This window comes from Amphiura filiformis, unplaced genomic scaffold (genome assembly GCF_039555335.1).
Source record: "Amphiura filiformis unplaced genomic scaffold, Afil_fr2py scaffold_82, whole genome shotgun sequence".
In the NCBI taxonomy this organism is placed as follows: domain Eukaryota; kingdom Metazoa; phylum Echinodermata; class Ophiuroidea; order Amphilepidida; family Amphiuridae; genus Amphiura; species Amphiura filiformis.
Window position 1 is genome coordinate 309,242 of NW_027305546.1, and position 17,944 is coordinate 327,185.

Sequence of the window (17,944 nt, forward strand, 5' to 3'; positions counted from 1 at the left end):
AATTGCAATCTGTCCATCAACTTACAACTGAGTTACGCCGTGATGTGCAGTCCGCCAATCAAGCAACATCTTGGTTATGCCGTGATGTGCAGTCCGCCAATCAAGCAACATCTGAGTTACGCCGTGATGTGCAGTCCGCCAATCAAGCAACATCTGAGTTACGCCATGATGTGCAGTCCGTGAAGGAGGCTACAACTGAGTTACGCCATGATGTGCACCAAGCAACAACTGAGTTGCGCCATGATATGCAGTCCGTGAAGGAGGCTACAACTGAGTTACGCCATGATGTGCACCAAGCAACAACTGAGTTGCGCCATGATGTGCAGTCCGTGAAGGAGGCTACAACTGAGTTACGCCATGATGTGCACCAAGCAACAACTGAGTTGCGCCATGATGTACATCAAGAAACAACTGAGTTGCGCCATGATATGCATCAAGCAACAACTAAGCTGCGCCATGACTTACAATCAGTCCATCAATCAACAAATGATTTAACAAGAAAGGTAGACAACTTGCAAGTTGTTACGTCTGACCTCGTCAGCAAGACCCTCATTGAGAGTGGTGAGTCTAAACAAATACAAAAATGGTCTAATTATGGGATTATTATGAAGTCAAGATGAGACGTTAACATACTTTAAACTAGTATTATCTGCCTTTTTACAAGACGATATCGTCAAACTGCACTAAATTTATTTTTATGTATGTTGAGACACGAGCAATTCATGAGCAATATCTAAAAATAAAAAACAATTAAAAAACAGCAATAAAATGACAAATTGTTTAAATTTACAATATTCGCTTAAGTAATGATATCACAAACATTTGATTTAAATTTATTGGTGGATGATTTCATACTTTGAATTACCACAAGCAACAATTGGTGAATGCAGTATTGTTATAGTATTGTTAACAGGTTAGTTGTAAATAAAAGAAACCATAATATACAGCATTCCAGCACTGTACAATGCATTTTGTTTAATTTTAGAGTCTAAAACAGAAGAAGCACCAGATGAAATCTTGATGGGATGCCAGAAGCAGCTTCGTGCCTACTACATCAATTCTCTCTGCAAAATACCATTATTTCCCGGAGATTTCGATTCGTGTGTCGACCTACAAGACATTTACACAAAAGTGTCCATAGAAATAAATCTTCCGAAACCTTGCCGTGCTGTGAAGATGCCAATTAGTTCTTATGATGAGATGTTTACACGAAGAACACGTGAAGGTTATATCTATATGAAATTGTTGCTCTCTGCTCCAGCAGGTTTGGGTAAGACCACATTAACCGCTAAGATTGCCTATGATTGGGCGACGCAGCTGGAAGGATCTCCACTTCGAGACATCACCCTGCTCTTTGTAATCAACATGAGATGGATTGATCATACATCAAACCTTGAAAGCATCATTCTGAATCAGATCTTTCCTAGAGATACTACAATAACACCAGATCAGATTCGAAGTCTGATCCACAGATATGGAGACAGGGTCATCGTTATACTTGACGCTGTGGACGAATCCGATAGAGGACTGTTTAATCAAGTAGAGAGCTGCGGTAACATCGTAGAACTCCTCAAAGGCAGAGTCATGTCACCTTGCAGAGTACTTGTGACGACCCGTCCATGGCGAATTGCAGAAATAACAAGAATGTGTAAAACATTTACTCAACTTGAGCTAATTGGATTCAACAAGGAAGATGTTAGAGGGTACGTCAGAAAATTCTTCCATCAAAAAAAGAATCTAGGAGATTCTTTGATTGAGCACTTGGATCAAAATCCGTTAGTAGATGAAATTGCCTCGAAACCACTTATGGCTCTTTTAGTTTGTATTTACTGGCTAGAGATAAAGGAGAAAGATCTGCCACGTAAAATCAGTCAACTATTTGATGCGATCATCAATATCATGTACCAGCATTATCGGGAGAAGCTGCACGAGGAGGCGGGAAACATGTCCGATGAGGATATTCAACAAGTGGTATTACGAATGGGTCAAATGGCTCTGCGTGGATTTTGGCCCCCAGAAAATCGCACTGTATTCTCACTTGATGAGGCTGAAAGCTCTGACGATGTTGAGCTAGCTTGCCAAATTGGATTGATTTGCCAACAGGAAACTAGGACATCTGTTCTTACTAACCGCAAGGAAACATCGCTGTCATTTTTCCACAAGACATGTGGTGAGAAATGTGCAGGGAAATTCTTAGCAAGCCTTGCTGATGAAAATCCAGACGATTTATTGTCAAAACTACATGAAGTGAGAACTGTCCAGGATGTACTTAGCGTACAACTCATCATGCAATTTGCATGCAGTACTAATATCAAAGCAGCCGCTATGATCATATGCAGACTCATGCAAATATTTGAATCTGAAATGAAGCCATTGATTTTGAGATATGTCATGGGAGAGCTAGAATGGGAAGAAATACTAACCGTCCAACATTTCCTTGATATGTGTCTGCGATGTAATTATGAAGCAAGAAATAAAGGCAAGCTCAGTCATTTACTGAATGATCTCTTCCCAGAGGGTAAAGTCTTCTTCATTGGCATATCAGCATTGACAGCTGTAGCACTGGGATACTACCTGTCGCATTCGCAAGCTGGTTACATTCGATCCATTAGACTGATGCCATCAGCGCATGTCGCAGATGGAGTAGGACATGCTGCAGGACCTTTCAATGATATTCGCAGTAGCGTGCAAAAAGAAATAAAAAATATCCCAATCAGTGTGATTCGTGGTATATGTGAAGAATATATAGAAAAACATCCAAATATGAATAGTGTATACAGGAATGTTGCTTCACATTCACCTGCTGAAATGATGTATTATATTCAGCTGTGGCAAGCATGTGAAGGTTTACCATCTTCACATGAATCCAATATCAGACCCATTGTAGACAGCTTGAAACATATTCATTTGGAAGTATTCGACATTACAGAATTCAACGTAGACGAATCAAATATAGAACACCTGCTAACAATGATTCAGGAAGGATATCTATCACAATTACTAAAACTGCGTGTGCAGCAAAGTGGTATGAATGAAAATCAAATGGAGCGATTGACATTAGAAATCAAGAAGATGCCACATCTGAGTGAAATGGATGTGTCTTATAACAAATCAAATAGGACCTTGTCGGCCCTAGCAGAATCACTGCCATCCATGCACGCACTGAAAATTCTCGATGTTAGCCATTTATGGGCATCACACGACGACATGGCGGTATTTGTGAAGAACCTTTACCAGTTTGGACCACGGCTGTTACAACTGACTATAAACCACAACCATATTAATAATGATATTGCATCACAGCTTATTAAGCAACTACCTACAGCCATGTTATTGCAAGAACTCGGCATCAGTGTGGCTGGTCTAAGCAGGCTACATCATAATCAGCTGATGTGGGTTATGCGTCATTTGTCTCGATTACAAATCCTGAATATCTACGGTAGCCAATATCCAGATGACTTGATGATGAGTGTAGCTGATGTGATGCAATCACTACCTGACTTGCATATGCTTCATTTGTCTACTTACGGAAACGCACCATCATTGTCTACTTACGGAAACACACCACCACAAGTCAACAGCGGCACCTGGAAGTACTTCAAGACGAAGCTACAGAAAATTAATTAACTCGAGGAGCTCGAACTATTTCGCATTGCCCTTCAGAGAGATGATTTTAGTGACCTTGTGAAGCTTTGCCGGAGAATGAAAGACACTATACTAGGGTACATATAATTTACTTATTCATTATAATATCATCTTGAATTTGTCTTTAACCTTTACTCACCTTGATTTGTTTATAGGGTTTGGTTCACATTTTGTGAGTTTGTTTCTTATTTTCTTTTCTGAAACAATGATTAATTCTCATATTTTGTCAACATTGCAATTAACAATAAGAGCTGATGCAACATTCTCACGACGACGTCGTATTTGTACGGCAAACACCGAGTTACATATTGAAACCTGAGTCAAAGAAATAAATAAAAAAGCAAAATGTAAATATAAACTGAGCTCAAAAAGAAACTTATAATTTTTCACAAGGTCATATCTTGAAATCCTGTCCATCAAATTGAACCAAAATTATACACAGATTTACTTCAATACTCTACTCTTAACACATGTCAGTAACCAAGCAGTTATCCAACTGACACAACAGCAAAATGCACTGACATGGGACAGCTTCCTGGACCACATTCACAGCCCAGCCCTGTTTCATGAAAAAAATGTATGAAAAGCAGAAAGCGGCACCGTTTTATCATCTGTGCAAGGATCTTGTGTGCATTCCCCCAGATTTTTTGTCCTGGTGCTAAATGTTGGGCTGTGAAAGTGAAGGAAGTCCAGGAAGCTGTCCCATGATAGTGCATTTTGCTGTTGTGTCAGTTGGACAACTGCTTGGTTACTGACATGTGTCTTGAGTAAAGTATTAAGACCAGGTTAAAACTGAGCTAAGTACCACTTGGAGAACAAGAACCAAAATCCAATATATATGGTTAAATTAGTCACTTTAGGGCATATTTAACCAGATTTTGGATTTTTATTGATAGCAATAATGTACTACTAAGTCAGGTTATTAATATGATGGTAACAGGAGGTCACAGCTGAGGCGCTTTTTTCAAAATGGCCGCCAAAATCAATGAAAAACATATATATGGCTGAATTAGTCACTGTAGGGGCATATTTAACCAGATTTTGGATTTTTATTGATAGCAATAATGTACTACTAAGTCAGGTTATTAATATGAAGGTAACAGGAGGTCACAGCAGAGGGCGCCTTTTTCAAAATGGCCGCCAAATCAATGAAAAGCATATATATTGTTGAATTAGTCACTTATAAGTGGTATACTTCATCAGATTTTGGATGTTGTTATTGATAGCGGTATTAAAGCATTACTAGGTCAGATAAATAATATGAAGGTAATGGGATGTCACATGCGAGGGTGCTTTTTTTTTCAAAATGGCCGACAAAATTGAAGGAAAGTATGATATCAACGAAAAAGCGTCCGGAAATGTTACTGAAGTAGAAAAAAAGTAATAGTTGTCTTTGACTTTTTGAACATATAATGAAGTACTCAGGGTGGTAAAAGTAGATTCTGATTTAAAATGGCGGCAATGACGACTACCAGAATTGCCTTTATGTATTAAAGAAGATCCCAAAAGCAACTTGTAAACTAGAATGCCGCAACAGTCATGAAAGTGTTGATTACAGTGTTATAAAGTGTCCATTTGTGCATGGTTTCAATGATGCATTTCTCTTTGTTTTAAAGCTCAGGATCACTCAAATCGCTTTTTTTCTAAAAAGTCTTCATAGTTATTCTCTACCAATAGTTCCTGGACGTCCTCAGGCGCGCATTACCGTTTCAACCCATTTAGGTTCCATGTTTTCGTTCCACCCATTGTCAACAATGATTCCACCATTGCATACAGTGACATCTGCTGTTCTCCACTCTCTTGCAATGAAATTTGCGCTAAGGATATGAAGCGCCAGCGCCTGCTTGCATGGTGGTAGTAAGGATATATCTGCAATCTTTTTATCTTGCCCAACTAATTGTCACCATTGATGATATTGCCAGAAGCTTGGACGATAAGAGGGCAGACAGACCTTATCTTGCTTGATTTTGAAAAAGCATTTGATAAGGTGTCCCGTCATCGTTTGCCGATGAAAGCAGAGCATTATGGTACCAGAGGAACAACCTTGGAGTGGGTTTCGGACTTTCTCACAAATAGAACCAAAAAAGTAGTGGTTGATGGCCAGTTCAGCACTGAAGTGGAAGTGACTTCTGGTGTACCCAAGGCAGCCGGGCCGTTGTTGTTTGTAATATTTATTAATGACCTACTAGCCTGCATCAAGAACTCCTCGGTTCGACTCTTTGCAGATGACTGCATCTTGTATAAAAAATTACATCACACGAGGACAGTCTGCAACTGCAAGTAAAAGACTTGGATAATCTGCAGGAGTGGGAACAACAATGAAATTCCATCCATCAAAAAGCCAAGTCATCCATATCAGGAAAAATCCCTCCAGAGCTCATACTCTATTAATGGCCACACACTTGAGGAAGTTGATTCTGCCAGGTATCTGGGCGTCCACATTGACTCCAAACTCAGTTTCAACACCCACAACGACAGCATCTTTAAGAAAGCCAACTCCACCCGTGCATTTCTCAGTCGCAATTTCAGTCACTGCATACGCAAGACCAAAGAAGCAGTATACACCACTTATGTCAGCCTATAGTTGAATATGCAGCACCTGTCTGGGATCCCAAAAGAACATAAAGAGACTTGATCAAGTCCAGCGCAGGTGTGCTCGCTATGTCACCAGTGACTATGACAGGAGGAGCAATGTGTCTGCTATTCTGCAAAACCTCCAGTGGCAATCTCTACAAGCCAGACGGCAACAGAGCCGGTACTGATGATGTATCGCATCAGATATAACCTTGTGGACATCCAGTGGAACCAGTACCTTACCCAATCTGTGACAAACACCAGAGGCCATGATTCCAGATTCCAGTTTCAGTACTGCAACACCCAGGTCTACCTGCACTCTTTCTTTCAGATAACAGCCAAGGACTGGAACTTTCTTCAGCCAGACCCAGCCATCTCGTCGTCCCTCAATGCTGTCAAGTCTGCATTGGGGGGGGGGGGGGGCCCCCAGCACAAATATTCCTCCACCGAGTGCTGGTTTTTATCACACAGCGCACTGTACATATTTTGCACTGTTGTTTTTGAAGCTGCGTTCCTGATCCTTTGTACATACGTAACTTGAAGTGTGCCTGTCATCATTGATGTTACACTTACCGTGGAAGAAGAAAAGAAGAAGAAGATATCTTTGATCGAAAGTTTTTAAAAGAGAAAAAGATTGCAGATATATCTTTACTACCACCATGTAAGCACCCTCGCCTGTGACATCCTATTACCTTCGTATTAATAATCTGCTTTACCGCTATCAATAACGACATCCAAAATCTGATGAAGTATACAACTTAAGTGACTAATTTAACAATATATATGCTTTTCATTGATTTTGGCGGCCATTTTGAAAAACTCGCCCTCAGCTGTGACCTCCTGTTATCTTCATATTAATAACCAGACTTAGTAGTATATTACTGCTATCAATAAAAATCCAAAATGTGGTTAAATATGCCCTAAAGTGACCAATTTAACCATAATATGTCTTTTCATTGATTTTGGCGGCCCTTTTGAAAAAAGCGCCCTCAGCTGGGACCTCCTGTTACCTCCATATTAATAACTTGACTTAGTAGTACATTATTGCTATCAATAAAAATCCAAAATCTGGTTAAATATGCCCTAAAGTGACTAATTTAACCATATATATTGTATTTTGGCGGCCATTTTGAAAAAAGCGCCCTCACGGAAAAGTTCTCAGGTTACAGGCTTTTTACCCAAGAAATTCTTGTTCCCCATGCAAAACTGGTCCAGATAAACCATATGATAATTTCTTGTTCTCCAAGTGGTACTTAGCTCAGTTTTAACCTGGTCTATTAAGGTAATCCTGTGTGTAATTTTGGTTCATTTTGATTGACAGTATTTTAAGATATGAGATTGTGATTCACAAGTTGTACAAAATTATAAGTTTCTTTTTGAGCTCAGTTTAGTTTGATGAACTTCTTAATATATACCGTGTGTCATAAGTCTGTTCCTCCCCCATAAGAAAACCATTTTAAATTAAACTTGCACAATTAATTTGATATAAATTTGTTACTGGTTATTGTTTTAGATTAATATAAATGTCACTTAGCAATTTATTTGAAGTTGTTGTCTTTTTATGGTCGATAACCTCCGAAAGTTTGCAAACCTCGGTTATTGTTGTTTTTCCATTGAAAATCAAGGTTTGCAGACCTTTAAATCTGTCAAAACATACAAAATTAGCTCTAAAAATCTAGTACAACGGCCATCATATTTTTTTCGCTGCAATGAGCCTTAGGGTTCATTGCAGCTAGTAGCCCAAAGGCAAATAAATAGAGGGGGTACTTCCTATATTGATGCTATGCCCCAGGGGAAGTCGCAATATAGGCGGAACGGACTTTCGACACACCGTATATTTATGTCGTTTAAAATACCATCACTAAATCACAGACAACAAAATTCCATACGAAGCTAATTAGGTATTATAGTGTGACAATTGAAGCATTTTACTCCGAAATAATTGGACTGTGTTTGAAAGCAAAAATGTCCGAAGCGTTGTTCTTGTTTGAAAATACCATATACATGATAAACGTGTTTGACAATTTAATACTTAAAAGCTTTTTTATCTTTCCACAGAGCACACAAGGTGCCTTGTGCATTTATTTATCAAACATAATCTCAGTTATACATAGTTATATTAGCCACAATTATACAAAACAAATGAAGTACAATAATATTACATTGATGAAAGTAACAGTTATTACATATTTACAGAGTTCCATCTTTTATTCCATTCATACATTTCACCTTTATTGTTTGCAATGTGTTATTATTATTTTTTATAGATATTATCTTGAACCTTCTTCTAAAATTGAGCCGAAGTACCACATTGCCAAAATAAATGCGGGGTATTTTCTAACTCCTTATTTCAAAATGTACAAAGATTTGAATCAACATAACCATATTTAAACAGATTTTCATTTATACCTATAATTCTATGCAGAATTTTGAATTGAAAATACCTAAGTTTGGTTGATAGGAGGTAGAGGAAGACAAGGGAATCCTGTAAATATCGTTCCAATTTAAATTCATATCATCACGAAAGACAGCCCATTTGGCCTCGGCTTTGGGCGTCTTAAAGTTTAAGTTAAATAACTTGTCAACGCAAATTTTGTGAACCAATTTGCGACCTTCTTTGAGGAACAGATAAGAGCAAGCATATCATCATGATCATTTAAAATTCATTTTAAATATCAGAAATAAATTTAATACCTTTCTCATGCCAGACTTTTTTGTAAACAGTGTTTTGGGCGATAACAATAGATGAATTGTTCCATATATTTGATGTCTAAAATGACTTGAAGAAGAATCATAAGTAATATTGTACACCAAGCATTGAGGATTTCACCAATAAGCACATTCTTAATAAGCTTAATACATTTCTCCTCTGGTTTAGTGTTACATTCCCAAAAATGATTACCACCAACCTGTTTCATATAAAACCCCTTCCATTTACCATTGTTGTTCACATCCAAGAGACGTTTAACCCAAGCCACTTTAAGCCCATTAATAACTGAACCATCTTAAGGCCCACTTTCTCATAGTCACCAATGATGGACTTTCTACTGCTCGTATCTGGTTTTCCAGACCAAATAAATTTAAATATTATCGAGTCCACCTCCTTCAAAAAATTATCAGGTGGTTTAGGTAAGACAGAAAACAAAAAACAAAATTATTGAGAAAGACCCAAGGATTTAACAATTGTAATTTTACCAATTTGATTTAAATCGCTTATCGACCAAATTCTTAAGATTTCCTTGAGCTTTTTAAGTTTTGGAACGAAATTTAATTCAAAAATATTGCTCAGATCAGAACTAAAAAATACACCCAATAGACGAACAGGATTGGTAGTAAAATGTAAATCATCATTGTTTAGATCAGGAGGATTTTCCCTATACAAACCTAAAGGGAGCAACTCTGATTTATCTAGGTTGATCTTCAAGCCGGAGTAAATTTGGAGAGTCTCAAGAATGTAAACAACTCTGTAAAGGGAGCCAACGTACTTAAGTGCAATATCAGATATTTATTTAGTAGGGTTGGCCACGGTCAAAAATTTTTTTCTTGCTGAGGTGAAAGGACTTTGGTTGAAGGTTACAAAAATGCATTTTTAAAATTCAGCTGAAGTCCGTTGCCATGGCAACGGCCCGGTTTGTGTTTTTGACAATTTTCGCCTATTTTGAACCTTAAAAAAGTGAAAATTGCCCTTAAAAGGGTGCGTCGTTACCTTAATATACAAGTTGGTATTTAAAAATCAATTGTATCATAAAAAAGCCATATCCTTGTTCTTTTTACTAACGAAGTAGGGTTTGCAAATTCCTTTCTTAAATATCGATTTTGGATCTGGCAACACTGCAAGATTTTCAAATTTGAAAAATGTCATTTTTTTACCTATTTTGGCGATACGAAAAAATAACTTTCGCGCTCACCTAGGAATTTGACGTTACGGTTATTGGTAGACCATACCTTGCCCCCAACATATCTAATAAGAACAGCTTGGGGAAATGTATTTCTCTAAGGATGGTGTTGCCAGAAAAACATACATTTTGTAAAAATCCAAAATTCTCATAAAAGGAAAATTTGCTGCAATTAGCAGTGGATTTAGCACATGTGATGCAATGAGTTGTATGTAGAGTCACTTTTATCATCATGGTCAACTATTTTGAATGTTTGGAAACAATAAATGAAGTTTAATTTTAATGCGGTGTTGCCAGATGCCCAAAATTATGAAAGCTACATTCAGCAAAATAGCCCAAATAGTCAAGTTTTCATGTATGAATCTATGATAATATGGTGTATTATCATAAGTCATTTTATCATAATCAGTAATCACCTCTTTTGAATGTTTGGAAACAAAAAAGTTCATCATACAGTGTTGCCAGATGCCAAAAGGTATATAGAAAAGATATATTCACGTGAATTCACAAACTACAATGTCTTTATGTGACTCATTTAATCTGAGTTTCATTTAGTTTGTTATATGTATTTTGTGACTTTCAAAATAGTGTTAAAAATACACAAATTTACATTTGATCCCGGCATTTGATTTATAAATATCATCATGTATCATTTTTATTTTGTGAATTATATTCTCAACATAAAATATCGTAATGTTTTGATGTCTTGGATCATTAAGAAACTTTTTTCATTTAGGCCTATATACCTGGGCATTATACACATACCCCAGTTATCATCAATATGATAATATCCCTTCTATAAAATCATTCAATCTATTGCTTGTCTGAAAGGGGTCATCAGACTCAGACATTGTTTATATTTGGCTGGGATTTGTTTACATTATACTGGTCAACTTGACCCATGGTCAAGCAAAATATGTTTGCCTTAGAAATTGCTAATGTTATGAAAAATCAAAAATGCATGGGTTGTTTACATTATAAAATTGCATGTACAATAGAAGAATTGGTCAAACCATGCTCAGGCCAGTCAGTATTGGTGCTTCAAGCTAAGCACACTGACCTGAGCTGAATGTCTCAAAATAGTCATAGTACATGTAGATGTAGAAGTAAACTTTTGCAGTTGCTCTTATGTATGTAGGCCTACATATAAATGTTTCTTCTTCGTATAATCAAAACTGTCATAATGGCTTGTTCATTTTATGTGATGACTGGTACCGACTGTGGGTCACATCCGAGATTTCAAAAACATGGAAACTCTATTGTATCTTTAAACTCATGCGATAATGATATAACTTCACACTTGGAGCAATTACGAGTGCCACCTTCAATAACATCGGAAGCGTCATTAATTCTAGCAAGAGTTGGAATATTTGACTGTAGCAGTTATTTGCATTTGACAATTTGCCCTGCACATAGAGGAAACTTGGGGATTTACTGGAGATCGAGAATTAAACGATGCCAAGTACCAGATGAAATTGCAGGCCACAGGAGCACCTCTAAGAAATTTGTTATTGGTGACAGAGGACTGGGGTTTTTCCAATCTAAAAAGATTATGGAAACCATCAAGATTCTGGTTCCCATTGGATCAGGTATTTATGTTTTGATTTATTGTTAATTTATATAACATTAAATTTTTACTACATTGGTTACTTTCAATTTCCATTTATAAATAATTCTCTTGGCAGAAAAATCAAACATAAACATAATCCCTTTGCGGGAGTGCAGAGGTATAAGCAATATAAGATATCATTCGTTTGCACATGCTCAATTTGTGAATATAACATGTTGAATAACTTGAGACGTAAATGAATAAATTAAGGCCTATTATATAATTTTTATTTCATCTTCTAGCAGTTCAAAAAGTTATAAATATTTATGGTACAAACAGCTGAAATGTACATGCACGTGTAAATAAGTATGAAATATATAGACCTATAGGCCTATATAGGCCTTCAATTTTTGTTGTGGTTTTTAATTTCGATAAAAATAGGCCTAATTTAATACTTGCGAATACTAAGGTTTGTTTCTCTTTTTTGCTAAGAATATTTACCAGTACAGATAATTTCATCATTTTGCATTATTGTGTCATTTTCTACCACTCTATTGACTAAGCAGTACTTAAGATTAATCAATTAATAGTCAGTCACACAACCTTCAAATTTAATTTAACCATGATTTAACAAGAAATATATTTAAAATTAGGCATATGGGCCTATTTACATAAGCGTATAATGGTTGTGTTTGTTTGTAACTAAAGTAGTCAATTTAAGTCCAAACCTACTGCGATATGAATTGCTTAAGTCACAAAATTGTGATTAAAATACCTCATAATATAATATTTAGTTATAAATTTCCTGTCATAGTCCAAAATCTATAGACCGAAAACGTGTGTTTAAATTATTATTTAATCCATTCATTTCTAGCATGTTGACGTTTTGCCTATATAGATATCAGATGGATACATCTTTTAAGGGATCGGATAGCACCGTTTGTATTCTGAATGAGAGGAATGTCCTGATAATGTTTGATTTTCTTTAAATAGTGTGGCACATCTTCAATAATAAAGGTCACAAATTTCAAACAATAGATGGTTTTTCCACCCAGGTACATACACGTTGAGTACATATCCTTCTTAGATAAAGTTTAAGGACTGTTAAATGTCAAACATATCAATTTTTAATATTTGCCATAAAATTTCAAACAAATAAATAAATAAATTTGATATCAGAAGGTCATTCCTCGTATTTATTGTATCTGATGTGCTCTCATGCCCCACAAAAATACTGTGCAAATGTTGCTATCCGATCCCTTGAAAGTTTATTATCGTCATTGTTGAGAGTCTAATGGACTTATTTTTACTCTTTCAGCTGTATGTAAAACCTGTAGGACTAGCTTGGAAGCTGAGAGTATCTTGAAAGACCAACCAGGAGAATCACAAGCAGCAGCCCTGGACATTACGGAGAAAATTGCAGCCTTGAATATTGTAAATACTTATTTCTTTCATTCCGCCTTTATACTAATATATATAATACTAATGGATTAAAACACAGATAAATCAAATTTCGCATTTCATTTTTGTTAAACGAATCATCCAATTTTTTTCTGTGCTATAGGAGAGTGAAGAACGAGAGGAAGCTCTAGACAGCAGTGGAGAATCACGTGGTGAAGAACATGTACCCCCAGAAACACCAGGCTACAAACCTTCATCTGCTTCAAGTGAGACAGAATCTAGTGAAACATTAGGTGATGTAACCTCCAAATTGCTGCTTGACAAATTTCTAGCATCTTGTGGTGTAGAAAAACCAGTTGCTCTCACATCCTCTTGGGAGGAAACACAGCCCAGGACCAAGCGACGCCATCTGAAACAAGTGGGGGAAGTAATTGGGACAGTATTGAACATTATGACCCCGGGTGAAGCCGATAAATTGTGGATGGAGCTTCAACAATCAAACATCGTCAACAAATGCCTTGGAATAGATTTGGACCTGGTTCAATCTGAAATCATTACTGGACTTGTAGAATGTTACCATAATGCTGCAACATGGGACACTAAAAGACAAATTCTGTCTATCATGGCAGACAAACTCACTGTACCTCAACTACAAACTCTAATCCCAGATACAAAGTGTCCATTGCTAGAAAGCACGCAATGGAACACGGAAGAGGAGTACCAGTTTCACCCCCACACACACCAAGAATGAAAATTGACATCTCAAAACTTGATCATTTCCTGACTTTCATCACAAGTGGTCATGTTGTGCAAGACCTACCGTTTGGAGAAAAATCCTCAAACTGTCAACAGGGAAATGCTGAAAGTGCCTAATGTTATACGGACAATGATCCCCGAAAGAATCATCTTACAGTACGAACAATACTGCATTGAGACAGGATTTGCACCAATCCGCAGGACCACATTGAGGACAATTCTAATGGAATGCAGCGCATCGATAAGGAAATCCTTACAGGGACTAGATTACTATGCTGTACAGAGTAAGTATAAATAACAATTGAGCATAAGATTTTGAGTTTATGAAAGAGTATTTTACTGTCTGCTATTACAGTTTCCTAACCCTATTTTATAACTAAATTTGCCACTTTTTTACTTGATTTTCAGATGGACGTGCATATCTTGATCTCCACAGCATTGTTGACAGATTGGTGGAACTTGGTATGAGTGGCGAATGGGGAAAGCAACAGAACGTGCTGCTTCGTACATCAAAGCAATACCTCACCAGTGACTACAAGGTGAGGAAAACTGTTTAAAATGAAAATTAAGTAAATATTTTTCAAGTTTAGCCCCTACATGTAAATGCATTTGGAATATATGTCAAAATATGTCTTTTTTTTGTCTCCTTTATAGGTTCATGTTGAAGAATCATCTAGAGTTGCCGATCACTGCTTTCAACACTCCTTCCTTGGGATCAGAATCAGATACTACTTGCCAACACACACATGATGAAATTTGTCAAAGTTGCGAAATTCTCAAAGAAACCATAACAGAGATAGCAATTGCAGTTGACACAGTCCCTTTACCTTCATGGGAAGTGAAGGATGACTTGACATTCACTCTGGACACTGCAAAGCAGGATATAGATGCATTCAAGGCTCACCAGTTAAGATATACTAAGCAAGACATGGCACGGACGGACATACTGGAAAAATCGAGTAAAGAGAGCATGCTCTTCACTCAAGATTGGGCCATGAAGTATGTACCCCGGAGGTACAGAGAATCTCAAACACAGTGGTTTGGAAAGCGAGGCATCTCATGGCATATAACACATGTAACAAGATTTTGTAATGGTGCATATGAGTCCCAGACCCTAGTGCACATATTTCAACAGTGCAAACAGGACAGCTCTACAGTTTCTTCTATCATGCAGCATGCTGTTGATACAATACAGGACTGTTGTCCAGAGCTGAAGGAGGTGTTCTATAGGAGTGACAACGCAGGGTGCTATCACAACTCCAGGATCCTCCAAGAAGCCCCCAGTTGCTGCAAACGAATAGACTTCTCTGAACCTCAAGGGGGGAAGGGGGCGTGTGATAGGATGGCCGCAACTATCAAGTCCCATATTGGACTATACGTCAATGAAGGTCATGATGTAGAGACAGCTATGCAAATGAAACAAGCAATTGACAGCAATGGTGGTATTGCAGGAGTTCAGGCGTTTGTTTGTGTAAGCCAAGAGAAGACAGAAGATGTAGCATCTATTGAAAACATCTCTCAGTTGACAAATTTTGAGTATGCAGGAGAGGATATTTTGGGATGGAAGGCATATAATATTGGAACTCCGTCACTAATTCCTACCCAAACTTTAAACAGAAAGAAAGCACCACAGTTGAAGGTCCTGGTTGGTACTCAGAATCCAAGATGTGTTTTCAAGGTAGTTCAACCAAGGCAACAAACCGTTACTGCTAGTCAGAGAGAGGAAACCTCGGCAAGCATTGAGGATTGCCCACAGGACCCAACTTATCTCTTTTCATGCCCAGAGGAGGGGTGTGTGATGTCATTTCGCAGGGTTGCAAACTTGGACCGTCATCTAATATATGGCAAACATACCAGAGCCACAGACAAGTTAACCTTCCATGACAAGGCAAAACTTTTATATGGGGAGAAACTGGAGTCAGGTACAAGTAATATACCTGTAATAAGGTCTGAGGAACAAATCCAAAGCCAAACTACTACAGAGAAAGAACAAGGACTTCCAAGAGGTTGGGCTCTTCAAAAAAGAAAACCCACAAAACGTTTCAATGAAAACCAGAAACAATTTTTAAATGAGCACTTCAATAAAGGACAAGTGACGGGGAAAAAGTGCGACCCCAGTACGGTAGCAAAGGAAATGCGATTTAAGAAGAACCAACACGGGCAAAGAATGTTTACATCATCAGAATTTATGTCACCACAACAGATAGCAAGCTATTTCAGTCGTCTTTCTGTCAAATCCAAAGGCCTTGCTCCAACAACAGTGGAAGATGTTCAAGAAGAGGAAGTGGGACTTACAGAGGAGACAGGAGCACTGTTATTGGACGTTCTTGATGAAGTTGGACTGAAACATCCAATTATGTCACACACTCACGACATCTGCGATCTAGTAAACACCCAAAAAATAAGTAGTCTCAGTATGAAACTTCTTAAAGATGTATGCCATGATTTAGACGTTGACTGCAGTGATATACGCGACAAGCGGAGAAAAGGAGAGTATGAGAAAAAACTTACAGAGATTGTGAAGAATTGTTCTTGCCAAGGAAACATTTAAGACAAAACTTTGAACTTGGAACATCGTTACCTCGATGTAGAACTTATTATAACTAGCAAAACCATCTCTTGCTTGATCTCACTTTGTAAACACGTTTACACACTAAATTATGTTTAATATATTGATTGATCGTGTTTCAGCAATTTAGACATTAAACATGGTATGTTCAATTTTTAAACATTTACAAAGTGTTAGTAAGAATGTGTAATCTTGTGTGTTTGGATGAACCTGATGTTTTTGTCTAAAAACTGTCATATGGATGATATCATTCTTCACAAACCACTTGTTACGTTTTAATTCAAGATAAGTGTGCTTATTCAACTGTCGCAGGAATAGGCAAAAAGGCATGATTGTGTCATAAAACAGCAAACGAATTTAATTATGCATATACGTCAAATACAGGAAATGTGATTTGATAATGAGCCTTGTCTCAAAATCATATTGTTGGAGTGTTAGTATAGGGACACACATCAAGAATGTCCTGATAAACTCAAATTTATGTTCTGGGAACACTTTTTGATCAAATACCTGGCCATATAATCAATAATGATAATGGAACATTGGTAAAGACTGCATGTGTATTGATAAGATATGAATGCATGGCCAAGTAGAACTTTTCAGCAATATCTGAAATGGAAATGAAAATTGACAACACTATATAAAGGACCCAATATTAAAGAAATCAAGTTACAATTTCTTAATTTGTAAACATGTTTACTGGAAAGATTATGTCAATGTTAAAGTGGTCAAGTAAAGTACATGGTGTTAAAAAGCTCTGAGAGTGTATGGCATGTATGGTGTATTTTTTACAGAATCCTCCTATGTCTGCTAGTATTTGACATCTGGCAACACTATGTTACACATTCACAACTGATGGGTCATATCATAATTTATTATAATTTAATTGTATTTTAGATGCATCATCAAAGAAATTGTTTATCATACATAAAAAAACGTGTCCTATATACCGTATTTTGCAGAATGCGCCTTTCATAATTTTACCCATCTGGCAACACTGCATGGAAATTAAACTTGTTTTATTGTTTTGAAACATAGAAAGTAGTTGTCCATGATGATATTGTGACTCTACATACAATTCATTACATCAAATGTACTGAATTCGGGGCAAATTACAGACAATTTTCCTTTTATGAAATTTTTTAATTTTTAGAGAATGCATGTTTTTCTGGCAACACCGTCCTTAGAGAAATACATTTCCCCAAGCTGTTCTTATTAGATATATTGGGGGCAAGGTTAAGTCTACCAATAACCATAACGACAAAATCCTAGGTGAGCGCGAAAGTTATTTTTTTGTATCGCCAAAATTGGTAAAAAAATGGCATTTTTCAAATTTGAAAAACTTGCAGTGTTGCCAGTTCCGAAATCGATATTTAAAAAACGAATCTCAAAACACAACTTCGTTAGTAGATAGAACATGGATGAGGCTTTATTATGATATAATTTATTTTTAAATAACAACTTGAATATTAAAGCAACGACGTGCCCTTTTAAGAGCAATTTTCACTTTTTTAGCTCCAAAATAGGCGAAAATTGTCAAAAATTTTTTTTTTA

The 17,944-nt window shown here is 36.9% G+C and overlaps 1 protein-coding gene across 1 annotated transcript in view; it reads left to right on the forward strand.

Moving 5' to 3' along the window:
• LOC140144793 (NLR family CARD domain-containing protein 4-like) overlaps nucleotides 1–17,944 on the forward strand; it is a 20,183-nt gene continuing 2,239 nt past the window's right edge. The window contains exons 1-2 of the mRNA XM_072166594.1: nucleotides 1–561; nucleotides 986–3,722. Coding sequence (XP_072022695.1) covers nucleotides 246–561; nucleotides 986–3,627 — 2,958 coding nt within the window. The 5' untranslated portion in view covers nucleotides 1–245 and the 3' untranslated portion in view covers nucleotides 3,628–3,722. The remainder of the gene's footprint in view (nucleotides 562–985; nucleotides 3,723–17,944) is intronic.